We start from the raw sequence: 20,827 nt of genomic DNA, 5'->3' as shown, positions 1-20,827 counted from the left end.
CACACAGGATGTGAACTACCACAAAACGCACCAGGTTGGGATCTGTCAGGAGTTTTTATGTTATCTTCTCTGCAGTCCTCTGCAGCCTCCAATTACTCATTAACCCTTTTGCAGCATATACATTGATAGATATTGTCAGTTATATGCAACTCTAAATGGGACTTAACTCAGGGTTGTTGAGGGAGGGAGAGGAGGGGGACTTTATATGCCACTTTGAGCTCCTGAATGGAAGGCAGGACATAAATCCAACAAACAAATGTGCAATTTTATAGAATTCCATAACATTTTATAAGAGTAAAAGCTCCAGTTACATAAAAGGGCATTCTATGGACTAATATTTTTCAAACTTGACAACTTGAAGATATATGTAAAACAATGCTGAGACTCCAGGAAAAGTGGAGAGAAGAGCACCAAAGTTGATTAGAGGACTGGAGGCTAAAACATATAAAGCATGGTTGTTGGAATTGGGTATGTCTAGTTTAATGAGAAAAAAAAAGAACTGGGGGGAGATGGGAGGTGATGGCAGTCTTCCAATATCTCAGGGGTTGCCACAAAGAAGAGGGAGTCAAGCTATTCTCCAAATCACCTGAGGGCAGGACAAGAAGCTAATGGAAACTAATCAAGGAGAGAAACAACCTATAACTAAGGAGAAATTTTGGACAGTTAGAATAATCAAACAATGAAACAGCTTCACTCCAGAAGTTGTGAGAAGTCCATCATTGGAGGTTTTTAAGAAGAGATTGGACAACCATTTATTTGAAATGGTACAGGGTTTCCTTCCTGGGCAGGGGGTTGGACTAGAAGACCTCCAAGGTCCTTCCAACTCTGTTATTATGTTAAGCATGCTACTGGAAGTTGAAGTCACACATCTTAAAGTTGCCAAGCTTGAAAAACACTGCTCTAGATAACACAAGTAATTCAGATCTGGCTGTTCCAGAAGCCTCTGATGTACACGAAGATTCTTCCTACGGTGGACTTCTTTTTTTTTTTTTTTTATGGCCAGTCTTCATATTATTACTCCTCCGTTGCACCTCAATAGTTCCTTTTTAAATTTTAAACTTTATTAGAGTGCAAATCTCTCAACTGAAGTAATATCCTATAAGTCAGTAAGGAAATAATTCTTTGGTACAGGCACAGCAGTTTTCCATATCTGCTGGCTAACCAGTTCCACCCCTCCAATCATCATAGTTGTTGACCACATCAGTGATTATAGTGGTGAGATTCAATTTTTTTTACTACTGATTCTGTGGGCGTGGCTTGGTGGATGTGACCTGATGGGCGTGGCAGGGGAAGTATACTGTAAAATCTCCATTTCCTCCCAATCAGCTGGGACTTAGAAGGCTGAGAATAGATGGGGGCGGAACCAGTCAGAGGCGGTATTTACCGGTTCTCTGAACCATTCAAAATGTCCGCTACTGGTTCTCCAGAATTGGTCAGAATCTGCTGAATACCACCTCTGGTTGCAAAGGTTGATCCAGATTATCAGCTACAAAAACCAGCATTGTTGCAAGCAACAGCAACCTTGAATTCAGCTATACAAAATAGACAGCCTGTTTGGTGAATGTTAACTGGAGATCAATCAAGCCAAAGTTGAAGACAATCCTCCTCTTATTCCTACCTCTCCACTGCCCAGGATTCTTGCCAGGATGGCTGACTTGGATTTCCTGAGCTAGTGAAAGGTTAGCTAACTGAATCCGATACCACTCAAACATAATTTAACTCATTTGTGGCTGCTTTAAAGAAGCATATGTTGATGTTTTAGACCTTGTACATGCAAGCAACTACTCTTTATGTACCCTGAAGATTAAATTATCCCTCACAACTATTCTCAACAGCACTGTAAAGCAATAACAATAGCACTTAGACCGCTTTATAGTGCTTTTACAATCCTCTCTAAGTGGTTTACAGAGTCAACATATTGCCCCCAACAATCTGGCTCCTCATTTTATCAACCTCGGAAGGATGAAAGTCTGAATCAACCTTGAGCCAGTGAGATTTGAACTGCTGAACTGCAGCTAGCAGTCAGCTGAAGTAGCCTGCAGTACTGCACTCTAACCACTGTGCCACCTTGGCTTTCTAAAGAAACCCCTGTTATCAATGAAATGGGTGGAATATAAATTTAATAATAAAATAATTTTAAAAGTCCATTTAATTTCTAACCATAGTCCCCCTGCTTCCAAGGTCTAGTGAGAATTTACTGCTGGTTCACTAAACCATGCCATGAAAGGCATCTAACATTTCCTTACCTCTTCGGTAGCTTGCTTTCAGTTGCTTCGAGATCCACAGCATAGCTTTTGCTGATATTTTTGTCCCAAAGTTTCTATCAAAGGGAGAAGGAGCGCCACCCTGTGAAAATCAACACAATTTAACAATGAAGTTGTATTTCAGATTTTTTTTGAAGGGTGGGGTAGGAAAATGAGGAGGAAGAGGTGTTTATGAGTTAGAAAAATGCACAACTGTAGGAAAAGAACCACATTTGCCTAAGTGTACCTGGTAGCACACTTGTAAGTTTGAGCAGTTGCTAAACAAATGGCTATAACTAAGGACTCCCTGTAATTTAAAAAAAAATGATTTGTTTGTAAATAAAGTGATTTAATATGTGAAGGTGCTACGAGACTCTTTCTGATTTTATACTTGCACAAGATTCATTGTCTCACATTTAGGCACAGAACAAGGCATAGCCCAATGCAGGGGTGAAATCCAGCAGATTCTGACAGGTTCCGGAGAACCAGTAGCTGAAATTTTGAGTAGTTTGGAGAAGCAGAGCAAATACCACCTCTGGCTGGCCCCACAGTGGGGTGGGAATGAGGAGATTGCAATATCCTTCCCCTGCCATGTCTATAGAACCAGTAGTAAAAAAAATTAATAATTTCACCACTGGCCCAGTGCATTTGTATTTTCCACCAGAGGATGATGCATTTGCGTTCTTCATTCCTCATTCCAACTTGGTGCGCATCCCCAGTCATCCTAGAAACTTCAACTCTTGCAATTCCCAGCAGCACTGGCTGTTGATAACTTTGGAGATCAGTAAGCAATAGCAATAGCAATTAGGCTACCGAACGCTTCATAGAACTTTACTGCCCTCTGCAAGCAGTTTACAGAGTCAGGATATTGCCCCCAACAATCTGAGTCCTCATTTTACTGATCTCGAAAGTCATATGAGTCAACCTTGAGCCCCCCAGGATGGAACTGCAGGCTGTGGGCTGTGTTAGCCTGCAATACTGCATTCTAACCATTGGGCCACCATGGCTCTCTCGAAGAAATAAATTATCGGGCTCCACTAGTGTTTTAACTTTTAATGTCTTTTCCAGAGTTTGTTAGCCACCTTGAGTATCAGTGCTAGAATTGAAAGGACATAATTAAATTAGTCAATCAACATATACAGCCTAGAGAAATATGTTACTTCAGTGAGAATCACGGTCAGATCATCACTGTGGCTACAGTATATGAGTCATAGAATATTTACCATGCATACAGTGATAACTTTAATTTCTTCTGATTTATTTTCTTAATAAATATTGGCATCTGGTCTCTTAAGAGTTACATCTTTTGGGTTGCCTATGTCAGCTAGGACCTGAATAAAGTCACAGAAGCTTAGTAGAATGCCTTCTGTTCAATGATGAAATCCTTACATCTACTTAACAACTGTACTCAAAAAAAAAGGACTGAAATTACTGGATATTAAACTTCTCTCATGCTAAATTAAGCAGCAGCAGCAACTAACAGCGATCTACTCTGCAGACTGGAAATGGACACTCTGCTTGCTGTTAAGAGTTAGAGAAAGCGTAGCTGCTTTTGTACATGGCTCCAACCTACAAGGGCCATTTGTATTGCTATTATTGGTTTAAAAGAAGCATTCCCACAAACCCCCTCTGGAGTACTTAACTTGCTCACCTGCTGCATATGACCCAGCACATTCTTTCGACAATCAAAGACCCCTTTGCCTTCTTCCGAATAGAGCTGATAAATGAAGTCAGTTGTGTAGTTCTCGCTACTATTTTCATTCCTGTATAATCCCCAAAAAGCATGGCTTATTTATTTGACACAGTTTTTTTTCCTATACTACTGTATATCTGCACAAGTGAAATGGGGTTCCTGGTTTGCCTCTGTAATGGTAGGAGAGAAAGACCTTGGAGAGACAGGACAACCAGAAAGAGACTCAGAAAGGACCTCCAATTATAAAGCAGATGGTGGGAGATTTGTGTTTTCAAACTTGCAAAATCCAGTTAATGTAATGTAATAAAGCTGCCAGCCTTATTATTTAAGTATAGTTAGCTCATCTAGTCTTATTGCCTGCCTCATCTACCTGTGAAGGCTGACATCAATCTTGCAAGTATGAAATTATAATTCCCCCATTCCCCATTACGGCTTAAGAAGCTTGGGAAGGTTCCCTCTGAAACTCTTTCTCCATCCATTATTCAACTGAGGGATATGCCCTCTCTGATTTGACCATCCTTTAGGTAGCAATTTTCGTCTCGTTTCTTAAGGTCTTTCTTACATGCCATTACTGTTTCCCATTCAAACTGCCTAACTTGAAAGAGAAAAAAAAAAGCAGAGCAAATATCAGTTTACAAGGTAATCGCTCTTCAGAATAAATAATTGATTCGGGTGTATTCTTCACTCTTGCTGAAGACATTATCAACTTCTACATCTACATCCTCTCTTCAAGAGATAAGTTTATCTCTTTGCGTATGAGAAGACTGGCCACAAGATGAGCATGAGTCAAAGTAGAAAAAAACAACAACTAGGTATCAGAATGTGACCAATCTGGGCTATTGCCAAGGGAGCACAGGGGCAACCCTTGTGATTGAAAGAAGTCAACCTGCCCACCGTACAGTCTTGTTTTCTTTTTACACTGTGTACCATGCATCATTGAACAACATCTAAAATAGTGTTTCTCAACCTTTAGCAGCCTTACGATGAGTGGTCTTCAACTCCCAAAATTCAATTTGAAGTCCACATCTTCTGGGAGTTGAAGTCCACACATCTTAAAGCCGAGGGTGAGAAAAACTTGTTCTGAAATAAAAGGAAACAAGAAAAGAGAGAGAGAGAGAGATCTCACCTCCACCGGTTATAAATGGCAATACTTCAGCTACAATTTTCTGATGTTAAGGAAAGTAATTGGGATTAAGAGCAAGTTCTGTCTTCCCTGATGTGGAATTACTTAATGATCCAGTCAGATATTGTCTCCTCTGCCAGCCAGGAACCGTTGAAGCATCAATTATATGTAGAGCTAGCTAATAACTCTAGATCACGAGTATGCAACTTTTCCAGAGCAAAAGGTGGGCTTTGTTTCTGATTTATTGTGGACTGTACTTCAAAAATAATGGGTTGGGCTAACAGAAAAACTCAACCTGCATACAGGTAATTTTCGACTTACGACCACAATTGAACTACATTGCTAAGCAAGATTGTGGTTAAGGGAGTTGTTAATGGGGAGTTTGCCCCATTTTACAATCTTTCTTTGTCACAGTTGTTAAGAGAATCCCTGCAATTGTTAAGTTGGAAACATGGTTGTTAAGTGAACCTGGCTTCCCCATTGACTTAGCTTGCCAAATACACATGAGCCTGGGACACTGCAAACATCATAAACTCATGCCATTGCCAAGCATTTAAATTCGGATAACACGGGGATGTTGCCATGCTCATAAATATGAAAACGGTCAACAGTCACTTTTTTGCAGCACCATTGTAACTTCAACAAACGGTCATTAAATGAATGGTTGTAAGTCAAGGATTACCTGTAGTTTCATTGACAATTTTATTAAACTAAAATTGAATATTGGGTTTGTGCAAAAAAATAAATAAATAAATTAGCCTGAAATGTTATTCTGAGTGCAGTTCAACCTAACCTGTGAAACGATTTAAATTTTGCTTTTGAGCAGGTACTTTCCCCCCAAAGAATCTGAGGGTGCAAACCAGTGGTGGGATTCAAATAATTGAACAACTGGTTCTCTGCCCTCATGACCAGCTGGGTAGGCATGGCTCGGTGGTCATGTGACCAAGTGGGTGTGGCAAACTCAACATCACTCACATCGATGGGTGCTTTGCTTTAGCTGTTACAATGTAATAGGGGTTAAGTGGGGAGGCAGTTTCTGTAAGCAGGACAGTAAAGATTAGGCTAGAAACAACACCAGAATGTTTCCTTCCTGCCTTCCTTACAGGATTCGCCCAGTCAAGTGGGAAAAAACCAAAAGGAGATTTCTTTCAACAATCAGTTCTCTGAACTGCTTAAAAAGTTAACAACCGGTTCTCCCAAATAGGTTTAGATTTAGATTTAGATTTTATTAACATTTGTAGGCCGCCCTTTTCCCTGAGGGGACTCAGGGCGGCTCACATAAAATCAGGGAGGGGGAACACAAACAATGACATAGACACATATAATAAAAGTAATAAGCAACATACATTCATCATTCGGGAGGGGCGGCTATCCTTATCCCCAGGCCTGACGGGCTAGCCAGTTCTTAAGGGCTGTGCAGAAGGCCTGGACGGTGGAGAGGGTACGAATCTCCACGGGGAGCTCGTTCCAAAGGGTCGGGGCTACTACTGAGAAGGCCCTCCTCCTTGTAGTTGCCAGCCGGCACTGGCTGGCTGATGGAATACGGAGGAGGCCCAATCTATGAGATCGAATTGGTCGCAGGGAGGTAATAGTTTGTAGTTTATTGGGATTTATATGCCGCCCTTTTCCCTGAGGGGACTCAGGGCGGCTTACAACCACAGGGGGGGGGGGAGGGGGGTGCAAGGTCAAAAGCAAAACAATATGTGAACAAAGAAAAAATAGTAAAACACAACTTTCATTCAACAATCAAACACTCGGGCGGGCGAATTGGAAGCCTATCCCCAGGCCTGCTGGGAGAGCCAGATCTTGAGGGCTGCGCGGAAGGTCTGGATAGTGGTGAGGGTACGGATCTCCATGGGGAGCTCGTTCCACAGGGTCGGAGCAGCAACAGAAAAGGCTCTCCTCCGTGTGGTCGCCAGTCGGCATTGACTGGCAGATGGGATTCGGAGGAGGCCCAGTCTGTGCGATCTAATTGGTCGATTTAGGGAAGTAATCGGCAGAAGGCGGTCTCTCAAGTACCCAGATCCACTACCATGCAGGGCTTTATGGGTGACTAATAGCACCTTGAAGCGCATCCGGAGATCGACAGGTAGCCAGCGCAGCTCGCGGAGGATAGGTGTTATGTGGGTGAACCGAGGTGCACCCACAATCGCTCGCGCGGCCGCGTTCTGTACTAGCTGAAGTCGCCGGATGCTCTTCAAGGGCAGCCCCATGTAGAGCACATTGCAGTATTCCAGCCTAGAGGTCACAAGGGCCCGAGTGACTGTTGTGAGAGCCTCCCAATTCAGGTAGGGTCGCAACTGGCGCACCAGGCAAACCTGGGCGAATGCCCCCCTGGTCACAGCCGTCAGGTGGTGGTCAAACGATAGCTGTGGATCCAGGAGGACTCCCAAGTTGCGAACCCTCTCTGAGGGGTATAGAATTTGACCCCCCAGCCTGAGTGATGGAATATTGATCGAATCTTTGGGAGGGAAGCACAACAGCCACTCGGTCTTTTCTGGGTTGAGCACAAGCTTGTTTACCCTCATCCAGTCCATAACGGCCTCAAGGCCTCGGTTCATCACGTCTGCCGCTTCATTGAGTTGGCACGGGGCGGACAGATACAACTGGGTATCGTCCGCATATTGATGGTATCTGATCCCGTGCCTGCGGATGATCTCTCCCAGCGGTTTCATGTAGATGTTGAATAGTAGGGGGGATAAGACCGAGCCCTGAGGCACCCCATATGTTAGGGGCCTAGGGGACGATCTCTGCCCCCCCACTAACATCGACTGCGACCTGTCCGAGAGGTAGGAGGAGAACCACCGCAACACGGTGCCTCCCACTCCCACCTCCCGCAGTCGTCGCAGAAGGATACCATGGTCGATGGTATCGAAAGCCGCTGAGAGGTCAAGGAGGACCAGGATGGAGGAATGTCCTCCATCTCTGGCTCTCCAGAGATCATCGGTCAATGCGACCAAAGCGGTTTCTGTGCTGTAACCAGGTCTGAAGCCTGACTGGAAGGGGTCGAGATAGTTTGCTTCCTCCAAGGACCGTTGTAGCTGGAAGGCCACCACCTTCTCAACAACCTTCCCAAGGAAGGGAAGGTTGGAGACTGGGCGATAGTTATTAAGAACAGCTGGATCCAGAGATGGCTTCTTTAGGAGGGGTCTCACCACCGCCGCTTTCAGTGCGGCGGGGAAGTTCCCCTCCCGAAGAGAGGCGGTAACAACCGCCTGGATCCAGCCTCGTGTCACCTCACTGCTGTTAGTAACCAGCCATGAGGGACACGGGTCCAGTACGCAGGTGGAGGCACTTACAGCCCTCATGGCCTTGTCCACATCCCCGGGGGTAACATCCTGAAACTCAACCCAGAGATGTTCTACTTGATCCTCCTGTGCCTCGGCTGGAACTGCGGGGATGGAGTCCAAGTCCGACCGAAACCGAGCAATTTTGTCCGCTAAGAATTGGGCATAGTCCTCAGCTCTGCCCTGCAAGGGTTCCCCCGCTTCCCTTTTATTCAATAGGGAGCGGGTTATCTTAAACAGGGCGGCTGGGCGAGACTCAGCGGACGCAACCAAGGTGGCTATGTGAGATCTTTTCGCTGCCCTAAGTGCCCTGGTGTATTCCTTGGTGCAGGTGGTTACCATTGCTCGGTTCGATTTGGACTTATCGGACCTCCATCGGTGCTCTAGGCATCTCCTCTGGCGCTTCATCTCCCGGAGTTCCTCGGTGAACCAAGGAGGTCTCCGGGATCCACCGCCTCGGAGGGGCCGTAGTGGCGCAATCCGGTCGAGGGCCTCCGATGCTGCCGAGTGCCAAGCAGCAACCAGAGTCTCTACCGGACTGTGGGCGAAAGTATCAGGAATGACCCCAAGCTCCGTCTGGAACCTTAACGGTTCCATAAGTCGCCTGGGGCGGAACCACCTGGTCGGTTCCTCCTCCCTACAGTGGGGGTTTGGTCTCCGGAAGTCGAGCCTCAGTAGGCAGTGGTCTGACCACGACAGGGGTATGATGTCGTTACCCCTCAGACCAAGATCACAAATCCACTGCTCCGAGAGGAATACGAGGTCGAGCATGTGACCCGCCGAATGGGTTGGGCCCCGAATTACTTGGGTCAAGCCCATGGCTGTCATGGAAGCCATGAACTCCTGCGCCCCATCAGAGTTTTCACCGAGCGACGGCAAATTAAAGTCCCCCAGGACCATCAACCTAGGGAACTCAATTGCCAGCTCGGCTACCGACTCGAGGAGCGAGGGGAGGGCTGCTGCAACGCTGTTGGGAGGCAGGTACATTAACAGCAGACCCACTTGACCCTTGAGGTCCAACTTTATCAGCAGAGACTCACACCCGACAAGTTCCGGAGCAGGGACCCTACGAGGAACTAACGACTCCCGGATAACAATGGCCACACCCCCACCCCTTCCCTGGGCTCTCGGCTGGTGTAGCACCTGAAATCCTTCTGGGCACAGCTCTACAAGGGGGACTCCTCCCTCTGGGCCCAGCCAGGTTTCAGTAATACATGCCAGGTCTGCCCTCTCGTCTAAAATTAAGTCCCGGACGAGAGGAGCTTTGTGTACAACAGACCTGGCATTTAGCGACAACAGCCTGAGACCAGGGTCCTGATTACTTGTGCCATCTGGTCTCGGAGTGGGACTCATAGGGCCGGAAGGAGGGATCTCTGTAATGTAGCGAACCCTCCTTCTCCGGTAATGGCCTGCCCTAAAGTCCCCGCCGTATCTGCCCCTCCCTGTTACGACCGTAATACCCCGACCCTCTCCCGTGTCTCTGGTCCCCTCAACCACCCCCATGGCCCCCGCATCTCCCGGCACACATACTCATGCACTCCCCCAAACAGTCCCCACGTAAGAGTTAAAAACACAAAAATTTACAACAATATGATAATAAAAAGTGGGACATTCATTCATCTCATACGTATCTCATGCATATCCCATACAAAGAGAGAAGAGAAAGATGAAAGAAAAGAAAGAAACTAAAAATAGTTGCGCAGTTGATTAAAATTTAAGGTGCGAGTTCAGATGGCAAAATTGGCTCTTAATGTTTGGAGTTAAAGTGGCTAGGGACCAGTTATAGTTCAGATGGAATATACGGGGGAGTGTCTTGTTGCCCCTCTCTTCTTTTACAAATTTGCTGGTCAAAAGGTCCTGCGGGGGTTCAAACCGGCTGAATCCCACCACTGGTGCAAATTAATAAACTGGTGCAAACCGGCTGAATCCCACCACTGGTGCAAATTAATAAACTCAGATTGTCCTGAACAAGAATACCCTGTTGAATGAAAGCCATTTAAATATTTTGAACTGAATCAATGAACTGGGTTGGATTATGAGGATATCCATCACACTTATTAATTATAAAAGATGGATCTTGTTTTTTCCTTCTGTCTTTCTGAAAATTATATTCTGATAGTAATTTTGGGAAATGCTTAGCTTTAGATTTATGGATGTTCTAAAGTCTGATTTGGATGTGCTTGTGCCCACATCCTTTATTACGAAATGCCAAAGGCTAAGCTTGTAGTTTTTCATGATTTTTAGAAGAAATCTATTCCTTTATATTGGAAAAGTATTTGCCTCTCTTGTCCCTACAACATGTTGGGTATCACTTTTGTTTGACCTGAAAGTTATGCCTTTGAATGTTCACTTACCTGAGTACCAAGCCTCGCTGAATGTTGGTTTTCATCTTTTCGGTCAGATGTTCCACATTGGCCTGCAAAATAAAGACAAAACTGAATCTTTATTTCTTCCAAACTGAGAAAATTCTTCCAAACTGAGAAAAACATGTCTTCCTTTTGAACCCAAAGAAGGAATAAATCGTCCTGTTTACTATTTTTTTTAAATCTTTCACTGGCTGTGCATTAACCAACTCAAAATTTTATAAGCTCTCCAAACAATATTTAAAGAGTAAATGAGAAACTTCAACTTTAGGTTCCTGGTTCATCTAGAGATCTAAAGGAGGTTGGCTGTGGATCTTCTTATGGACTTTTAAATTTGGTATACTATAGTGATGGAGTCACTGAAGCAGTCGGCGTGGTCTCCAGAGGATGGCAGAGGACAGGAAAGCTGAGAGACAAGTGGGTTTTGCCCCATTTTATGCCTTTTCTTAGCCCAGTTGTTAAGCTACAGCTGTTAAATTAGCTACACGGCTGTTAAATGAATCTGACTTCCCCATTAACTTTGCTTGTCAGAAGGCCACAAAAGATGATCACATGAAGAAGGAAGGGAAAGGAGAGGAGGAAGAAAGTAGAGAAGGGTGGGAGGGAGAGAAAGGAAGAGAGGAGAGGAGACGAGAGGAAGAGGAGGGAAGGAAGATAGAGAAGAGGAGAGGAGGATGGGAGAAAGAGAGACGGTAGGAAGGGGAAGAGGAAGAGAGGAGGAGGGGAGCGGTAAGGGAAGAAGGAAAGAAAGGAGGAAGGAAAGAAGTAGAGAAGGGAGGGAGGGAGAAAAGAAAGAGAGAAGAAGGTGGTGTCAAAGTAGGCGAGGGATGGTAAACAAAGCAACCCAAATGGAATATTATAATTCTATAAATGGAATGACAAATGTATAAGAACCATGAATGTAAAAAAAGAATAATTATTATGTGAATGTTTACCTATAATTGTATATAGAGAACAAAAAATAAAAAAAAACATTTTTTTTTAAAAAAGATGATCACATGATCCCAGGACAATGCAACCCTCATAAATATGTGTCAGTTGTCAGGTGTCTGAATTCTGATCATGGGAATGCTGCAATGGACATAAGCCTGAAAAATGTTTATACTGGTGTTTTCCTGAAAATAAGACCCTGTCTTATATTTCTTTTTGGTTTTGCCATCAAAAAAAGGCACCAGGTCTGATTTGTGTGTGTGTGTGTGTGTGTGTGTGTGTTGTCATCCACCGACTGACCTCACTTGCACACGTTGCCCCCACCCACCTTTTTGCTGTCAGAGGCTTTCAAGAAAAAACATCTGTAGCCGGCAAAGCTTTCCTGAAGGCCTCTGCAGCCAATAACAGAACTCTGGATTAATCCTATAATACCTGTATCACCACCTAATTCTGGACCAATTAAAATTCATATACTGTATTTTTTGGAGTATTAGATGCACCTTTTTCTCTCAAAAAAGAGGTTGAAAATTTGGATGCGTCTTATACACTGAACACAGCATTTTTTGCCTCCCAAAAACCCGTCCCCTTAAATGGCCATGCATAGCCTTTAGGAGGCTTCCAGAGTGCTCCTGGTGTCTGGGGAGGGCAAAATTAGCGAAAAATGAGCTGTTTTCTGCTTGATTTTGCCCCCCAGCCCCTAGGAGCACTCTATAAGCCTCCTAAAGGCTATGCATGCCCTTTTTGACAAAAAATGGGCCCATTTTCGTAAATGTGCTGTTTTTGGGAGGTCTGTAGAGTGGAAAAACTTTTTTTTTAACTTGCCTTTCCAAAATCTTGGTGCGTCTTATACTCTGAAAAAATACGGTACCATTTTAAAAGATCATCTGAATAGAAAGTTTCCAGTAGTCATCACATAACACTTACCATATACACAACCCTTAGCACTTGATGGGTATTTTATGAACTGAAGAGTTGTAGATGCAGATCAGCTCCAATATAACCAAAGAAGTAGATATTGCAGATTAATGTAACTGTCAACACCCAAATAATAATATACTACAGGTAGTCCTCGAGTTACAACAGTTCACTGAAAAAAGTGAATTTATAATCTTATAAAACTTATAATCATTGCAGCATCCTCCATGGTCATGTGTTCAAAATTCAGATGCTTGGCAACTGACTCATATTTATGACGGCTGCAGTGTCCCAGGGCCACCTATTGCGACCTTCTGACAAGCAAAGTCAATGGGGAAGTCAGATTCGCTTAACAACTGTGTTAACATCTGCAGAGGTTGTAAAAACTAGGTTAACAACTGTCTGTTAGCAACATAACTTTTGGGCTCAACTGCGTAAGTTGAGGACCACTTGGGTAGAGTAGTAAGTGAAAGTAGGACTCAGCCCACCTGTGTGAATAAAGAGGAGATGGAGGCATTGCCTACCTGTAGCTCCCGAATGTCGAATTTTTCTTCAAAGATATAAGCAGCGTCTGCACCTGCAGCCAAAGCTCCCATGTTAGCCAAGTAGCCACAGTAGCCTCCCATGGTCTCGATGATGAACACACGTCGTTTCGTCCCACTTGCCGACAGTTTGATTCGGTCACAGGTCTAACGAAAAAAGATCTGTTAGCGACTGACATAAAAACATGCTTGCAATTGTTGGGAATTCCAAGTGGGGAAAAAGACACTGGGAAAAATGGAGGCTGCTTGGAAAGATGGTTTTAATGGGGGGACAGGACCACATGATTTGATCACATGCTTCAAGATGTTGAGTAAAGAAGAAAAAGAGAGGGAGATGCTGAAAGTCCCTGGTTTTATGCCCTCTCTGCCCTTTGATCTTGCATTCTGATTGGTTGTCAGACTCCCAGGGGGACATGCAGGGGCAACTCTCTAGGCTGTGTTTTGAGTCCAAGTTTGGTTGAGCATTGCTTCTTCCCAGGTGCCCTATGGTGAGATAGGTAAAGGGCGAATGCTACCATGTCTCCCATCACCCTGGAGCTGAAGGGTGTCTTTGTTATGTAGAATAGACTGGCTTAGGCATTTTAATGGCTCATTGACAAAGGTGGGGGCTATTAAGAGTGAGTCTGTTTCCTGCCTAAAAACATGTTTCTCCATTTCTTATCCAGGGAAGTGTAATATTCTGCCTTTTCAATATTTCCTACGATATTCCATTCTTCTAAGAGAGGGTTGAGCGCTAACTTCCTACACCGTCTTTGAAAGTTGTTTTATAGTATCATGTAAACCACACACAATTCCATTTAGGGACAGGTTATAAAAACATAAAGAAGCAGACATTTATTTTAAAAGTGCTTAACTTTCACTTCCTGGCCCTTTACAGTCCAACTACTTTAAAAAAAAAAAAAAACACCCCATAATGTTAACTATGAAATTCTTGGCACAAAATGGCTTTTTCTAAAAAAAGAAAAAGAAACCATCTAAATGACCAAACTCTGACTTTTTTTCTAAGATAGCTAGACAAAAATCTTGTCCTCTAACACAGGATGATTAATCACACTCTGTAAAACAGAAACAAACAAGCCACTGAAATATTCAAAAGGGAATGAAAGGGCAGCAATTCTGGCTCAGTTTCAAACTCCAAAAAGCATCCTGAACAAACAAAATAAAAATATGTCTTGCTCTTGAACAATGTTTGGGGGAAAATTAATGGCCTGGTGTGGGAGTCCGGCATTTCATCCTTGGAAATGGCTGCACTCTAAATAGCAGTCAAGATCTAAATCTTTAGAAGTGAAGTCTGGAATAGAACGTCTGTTCATCCTGGGAAGTTTTGGAATAATTATCCAGGTGTTATGAAACTAAACTCCCTTTCTGCAAACTAAGTAGAGCACAGCCAAGAAGGTCTACAGCACTTTTGAATGCTGGAAGAAAAAGCTGCTCAAGGAAATCAGCCGGGCATCCAGTTGAGCAATTGAAATCCAGCTGCAAATTCAATTCAAGTAGGCCTACATCAACCACATGTCAAATTCATACTTATTCTTCATATCCCGAATAACAGAGTTGGCAGGGACCTTGGAAGATTTCTAGATTTAAGCAGGCGATGTCATTCCAGAAAAATGGTTGTCCAATCTGAGAGTCTAAATGAGGAACTGGTGGGAACTCTTGTCCCTTTAGAAACAAATGAAGCTCCAACAGATCAGGGAAGGACCTTCTGTGAACATGCTCACACTGGTATTTTTCATTCCAAAGGCATGTGCTTAAGCATCTGTTTAACAATGGAGAACTAAAAGGACATGCAGAATTGCACATGTTATCTGCTTCAGGTTTCATATATCTTCTAAGCCAGTCTTTCTCAAACTGGGCAACATTCAGATGTGTGAACTTTAAGTTCCAGAATTCCCCAGCCAGCAAGTCCACACCTAATGCATCTTCTGACACTTGAAGTCCATATATCTTAATGAGCCATGGTGGTGAAGTGGCTAGAGTGCAGTACTGCAGGCTGCTTCTGCTGACTGCCTGCAATTTGGCAGTTGAAATCTCACCAGGCTCAAGTCTTCCATCCTTCCGAGGTGGGTAAAATGAGGACACAAATTGTTGGGGGAAATATGCTGACTCTGTAAAAACCACTTAGAGAGGACTATAAAGCACTGTAAAGTAGTATATAAATCTAAGTGCTATTGCCATTGCTATACATATTCTGGAAGTTGAAATCGATATATTTTAAAATATCTCCTAGGATTGAAGTCCATGCATCTTAAAACTGCCAAGTTTAAGAAATATTGTTCTAAGCCCCACCCTATGGACATAGCGCCTCAGCAATGGATTCTGCAAGCTAATCTTTCTGGAAAAGCCAACATGGGGGAATCTTGGGATCTTACCTCCATACCACAAAGCATAAATTGCTTCCGAACATGTGTCCTCCATATAAGCATTCTGGCTTGTTGTCCCAGATCTGTGCCAAAATACTTGCTCTCTTACCTCAAACAATGGCATTCAAGAACATGTCAGCACCAATACTTAAGTCAGTGCCTGGGATGTTATTGCTAATAGTTGCAGGCAAGATACAAATCAGGATGCAAAATCCCTCATCGCGGCTCCAGGCTTCAGCTAGCATCAAGCAGCTGTCAAAGGCCTGAAGCAGTGGGACAAGGCATGGTAAGTAATATATTACAGCTAAATCTGGATAGGTATAAGATGTTCTAAGGGTGGCTCCTTGTGTGTGGCAATGAAAAATTTGGCCAGCCAGGGCTGCAAATCCCTCAGCACTGCTGAATAAAGAATGTGGCTTGTTGACTTTGTTTGCTGTCCTTTGTTGTTGTTGTTAGTTGCAAAGTCGTGTCTGACCCATCATGACCCCATGGACAACGTTCCTCCAGGTCTTTCTGTCCTCTACCATCATCTAGAGTCCATTTAAGCTCGCTCCTACTGCTTCAGTGTCTCCAACCAGCCACCTCATTCTCTGTCATCCTGTTCTTCTTTTGCCCTCCATATTTCCCAGCACAAGGCTCTTCTCCAGTGAGTCCTTCTTACTCATTAGGTGGCCAAAGTATTTGAGTTTCATCTTCAGGATCTGACTTCTTTCAAAAGAGCAGTCAGAGTTGATTGAGGAGCCGAGGTGGCGCAGTGGTTAAATGCAGCACTGCAGGCTACTGCTAGATCAGCAGTTCAGCGGTTCAAATCTCACCGGCTCAGGGTTGACTCAGCCTTCCATCCTTCCGAGGTGGGTAAAATGAGGACCTGGATTGTTGGGGGCAATATGCTGACTCTCTGTAAACCGCTTAGAGAGGGCTGAAAGCCCTATGAAGCGGTATATAAGTCTACTGCTATTGCTATTGCTATCTCTTCTAGGACTGACCAGTTTGATCACCTTGATGTACAAAGGACTCGCAGGAGTCTTCTCCAGCACCATAGTTCAAAGGCCTCAATTCTTTGGTGCTCAGCCTTTCTTATGGTCCAACTTTCACAGCCATACGCTGCAACTGGGAAAACCATAGCCTTGACTTTAAGCATTTTTTTTTGTCCTTGCAGCAACTCAAATACAGGGTGCTGGATTTGCATCAGCACAGAAGATGATCTGAAGGAATTAGTAGGAAGTTAATACCAACAAGAGAGAGATTAAAGTAACAGAGGACAGAGCCCTTGTGATTAAAATCCATTTTTGCATTCTAAACATCAGAAAGAAATGAACTTATTTATACTTTGCTTTTCTCCTAAACTGAATTAGGATTAGGCCAATAATTCAGAGAAGATGCTTGAAGCCAAGAACAGCTCAACTAGCCATTCATGGTCATCACCAATATTATCCTACACCACTCATATTTATGGATGCCAAAGATGACAAAAAGAGATCCATCATTTTATTTTGAGGTTGGGAGGAAGCAGAACAACGCCAAAGATAAGCATTAATAAAAGAAAAACATTCTTCTTTCACTTCTGGTCAGGCAATGAGAGGGTAGTTTCTCGTATTTGGGAAAGCAAAATAATAGCAATATTGAGCATAATACATTTGCCACTAATGCTTAGTCTTTGGGTTTATGTAAAGTTGAATACATGCTGTCCATATCAATGTGGCTTTTACTGCATTTCAACCTGAACCTTAAGGGTTAATGCAGATTGTACATTAAGGAAAGTTACATTTCCACTGCAGTATTGAAGTGAGGCCCTGCTAATTTTGTGCGGCAAATGCTTTCGGTCTCTTCTCATAGGAAGACCTCAATCTTTCTTATTTCTCCATCACTCTGCGGGGAGAGACCATTTCATCCTTCCTGAGTAATAGTTATAACTGAACACTAGCAACAGCCAATGCTATCTGTACATTCCAGCCATCTCATAAGACTGTCACTTCAATTCTTATCCTTTTTTTTCCAGCCAGTTTGTCTGGCCTCAATAAAAGGTATTGCCAAATTAAAATGGCATTTTTCAAGATTGTGTGTGTTACTGCTTTATTTCTTTCACTCCATTCAAAACCCTTTAGTCTGAAAAAAAATAAAGGTTTGCTATTCCCTTGTACATTAAAAGCATTAACTAACATATTTAGCTTCTTGGAGAGCACTAGTGACTATCTCCCATTCATTCATCAGTCATGGCAGCTATAAACAAGGGGCTCTCAAGCCATAGCCTTCTGAGTAGATAAAAAAACCTCAGGTGCATTGAAGGAAAGAGCTCAGCTTTTTATGTTTGAAAACCATTTGCGTTCAGATAAAGAAAGAGAAAGGAACAGCTTAGCCATCTTCCTGAATATATTCTTTTTCCAATGACAGTGACTTGCTCATCATGCAGGATTACTTATTAAAATTCAAGGTGTCTTTGTGGGGAAAAAAATATTTAGTCACCCCAGGCAAAAGCAGCAGCAAACTCAGTGCAGCTCATGTTTGTTCGGTTGGATTTCAGGAACTGCCATATTATGGACACCCAACAATGATATTGAGGTTGATAGTCTTTGATTGCACAATATGAAGGTTTCTCTGCATTAATCCAGAGGTAGTCCTCATTTAAAGTCCACTGGTTCAGATCCTATTAAAAATTTGGATGGGAGTTTCTCAGTCATCCAGGTCATTGTTGTCCTAAAAGTGGTTTTTTCTTTTGTTCAAAAGGCAACTGGCCTTTCTGACATTTTGCTTCTCATCCAAGAAGCTTCTTCAGCTCTGATTGGATGGGGGGAAATGGGAAGATTTATATTTCTTGCAGACAGCAGGTCATTTGCATTCCTTTAGAATTTATTCACACTTGAATTAATCATATAATATATTTTACAATCTAACAAGCTTCCTCCCTTTCAATGTAAGATCAGCCACCAAAATGTTTTACTTGCCCTGATATCTGTTTGCATCTCATACAAGTAAAATGACTTTCTTCATCCAGGTGTACCTGAATTGAAACTCTCAGGAGAATGACTGCTGGTGAAAACTGGTGGGAGTTTTGTCTATGGAGATTCTAAGTCATCGAAGTCATGGTTGTCCCAAAGGTGCTTTTTCCAAGAGGCAACTGGAATTCCTGGTTTTGCTTTGAAGATGTTTTGCTTCTCATTCAAAAAGCTTCTTCAGCTCTGGGTGGATGGTGGGGAATGTAAGGCTCCATACCCATTTGTGCTATTCAGGCAGCGCATGAGGACATGGATAAACTTTCAAGTGGACTCAATGACTTTTTAAAAGAACGCAAATGACCAGCTGTCTGCAAGGACTATAAATTCTTCCATTCCCCATCATCCAGCCAGAGCTGAAGCTTCTTGGATGAGAAGCAAAACATCTTCACAGAAAAAACTAGAAAGTCTAGTTGTTTCTTGAAAAATGCATCTTTGGGAAATTAGGATGTGATGAACAGGGGGGGAGGGGTTATGATGGGTCCTCACAGTTGCAGCCATAGCAGCGTCCTCCTCATGGTTATGTGATCATGATTTGGACATTTGGCAAACTGGTTCACAGTCATGATGTGGCAGCATCCTGGGGTCACATGAACACAATTTGCAAACCTCACTTCCAACTTCCAATAAGCAAAGTCAATGGGCAACTGGGATAGCTGGAACTGCCATTGTTAAGTCAAGATGGTCATATGGCATCAAAACTTATGACCATATCTCTTAGCATGTTGAGCAAGGACTTACCCAAATAGCTAATTTCAGAAAATAGTGAAATTAGAAGCATGCCTGGCTGATCTTCAGAACAGAGAATTTTTAAAAGTTCTTTTCTAAAAGTTTTTAAAAAGTTCATCTTTTCTAGCTACAATCTAGTCAGTAGAATTAAAGGAAAATCCAGAAGTGTAATAATGACTAGTTAAGACAGACAAGAAAATTGGTGAGAGAAAGAAGGACAGTAAGAAGCATGTAGGCAGTATTCATTTTTGGCTTTCATGAAAATGGCAATGGAGAATCTTTTATACCAGAACTGGAATCAAAGTTCCCCACAATTATTTACTATAATTAACAGGGGTGGATAAAAAAAATCAAGATGGCAGTCACAGTAATATTTTAAGCTCTGCCCCTAAAAGGGGCCTGACCTTAATTGTATGGTTGTGGCCACCTTTTTCATATTTTTGACCCATCTTAACTTTTTTTTTATTCCTCTCCCTGTAAATACACTGACAACGGGTTATTTAAACAGCTGTTAGGTGTTTTGCTTCAGGCAATGAAAAATATCTCTCTGAGTTCTTGTTTCTCCTTGTCAGCTACAGCCTAAAAAAGCTTAAATCACAACTGATCTTTCAAACGTCATGAGATTCTTTTTTTTAAAAAAAAAATTCACATTGTGTAAAATGCACTGTCTCTAAAATAGAGAAGAATCAACAGAAACTGTGGCCTGAGGCTTAAATGCCAAATGGAATTATTGTCTTCTAGAACGTTTGTCTCCAAATGTCTGTGCTAAATCATGCCCAAAATATTCCATGCAAAGAATTGCTTGGTGCATAACAGCTGGTTTCAGGAGAGCTGCGGCCAGACCAAAAAACAGATGAGAACAAACATCTGTTTTGATCCAGGAAGGACAGGCCAGAGGGTAGAGAAAATAAAAAAAACATTGGCTAAGCCAATTTGATCTAATGGTAAAGGCACAAGGCTGGAAACTGGGAGACTTAGTTTTAGTTACACTTTAAGCAGAAAAGTTAATTTGGTGACCTTGTACAAATCAGGGTGTGTGTTTTGTTAAGATACAGTCTGTTGTGCCTTTAATGGATTCTACTGTACTGCCATAAAATAGCTTCTACTGTACAGTGCAATGGAGTTGCCATCGTAATGGTTTCACAGTACTCCACAAGGGGGCTCCCTCTGGTAAGGGAGAAAATCTAACATTAGAAATTACATTTGGTCCGGACATTTTACCCTTATAAATAAATACCTCGAAAATGCTGGGTTATCAGCTAGTTAGTTATAAAACAGAGAAATTTCTTGTTAGGATGCAAAAAAATAATAATTATGGAGTTGTCTTTCATCAATGTTGTGCTTTACATCTGACAAGTCTGGGGGGGAAAAGTGTTAAAAACTCACATTGGTTTTGAATTGTCTATAATAGTGAAAATGTAGAAGCCTTGCACTACATTATTGAAATACCCATCTGAATAGATTTGCTATTCATTTAATATTTTATTAAGTTTATAGGATTGTTTAGGATGTAACAATCTTCAAAGCTGCATTGGAAACTTAAGGAAAGCAAACCAGAGCCTTTCGATCATCATACAGAACAAGCTAGAGATTTTGGTACACTAAAACCATTTTAGATGACATAGTGATCATTCATTTTTAGATACTGA

The 20,827-nt window shown here is 42.7% G+C and overlaps 1 protein-coding gene across 3 annotated transcripts in view; it reads right to left on the bottom strand.

The window, feature by feature from the left end:
- The window catches only part of PFKP (phosphofructokinase, platelet), an 87,650-nt gene that overhangs the window by 3,524 nt on the left and 63,299 nt on the right, over nucleotides 1-20,827 (bottom strand). For 2 of the 3 annotated variants that reach the window (XM_032237745.1, XM_032237746.1), the window contains exons 17-20: nucleotides 13,079-13,243; nucleotides 10,701-10,762; nucleotides 3,895-4,006; nucleotides 2,247-2,346 (exon numbers count right to left, since the gene is read on the bottom strand). In XM_032237745.1, coding sequence (XP_032093636.1) covers nucleotides 2,247-2,346; nucleotides 3,895-4,006; nucleotides 10,701-10,762; nucleotides 13,079-13,243 — 439 coding nt within the window. The remainder of the gene's footprint in view (nucleotides 1-2,246; nucleotides 2,347-3,894; nucleotides 4,007-10,700; nucleotides 10,763-13,078; nucleotides 13,244-20,827) is intronic. The other variant, XM_032237747.1, reaches the window with a different exon arrangement.

Source organism: Thamnophis elegans, chromosome Z (genome assembly GCF_009769535.1).
Source record: "Thamnophis elegans isolate rThaEle1 chromosome Z, rThaEle1.pri, whole genome shotgun sequence".
NCBI classification, from domain to species: Eukaryota; Metazoa; Chordata; class Lepidosauria; order Squamata; family Colubridae; genus Thamnophis; species Thamnophis elegans.
The sequence above is the reverse complement of the archived record's forward strand: the minus strand, read 5'-3'. Positions and strand labels throughout refer to the sequence as shown.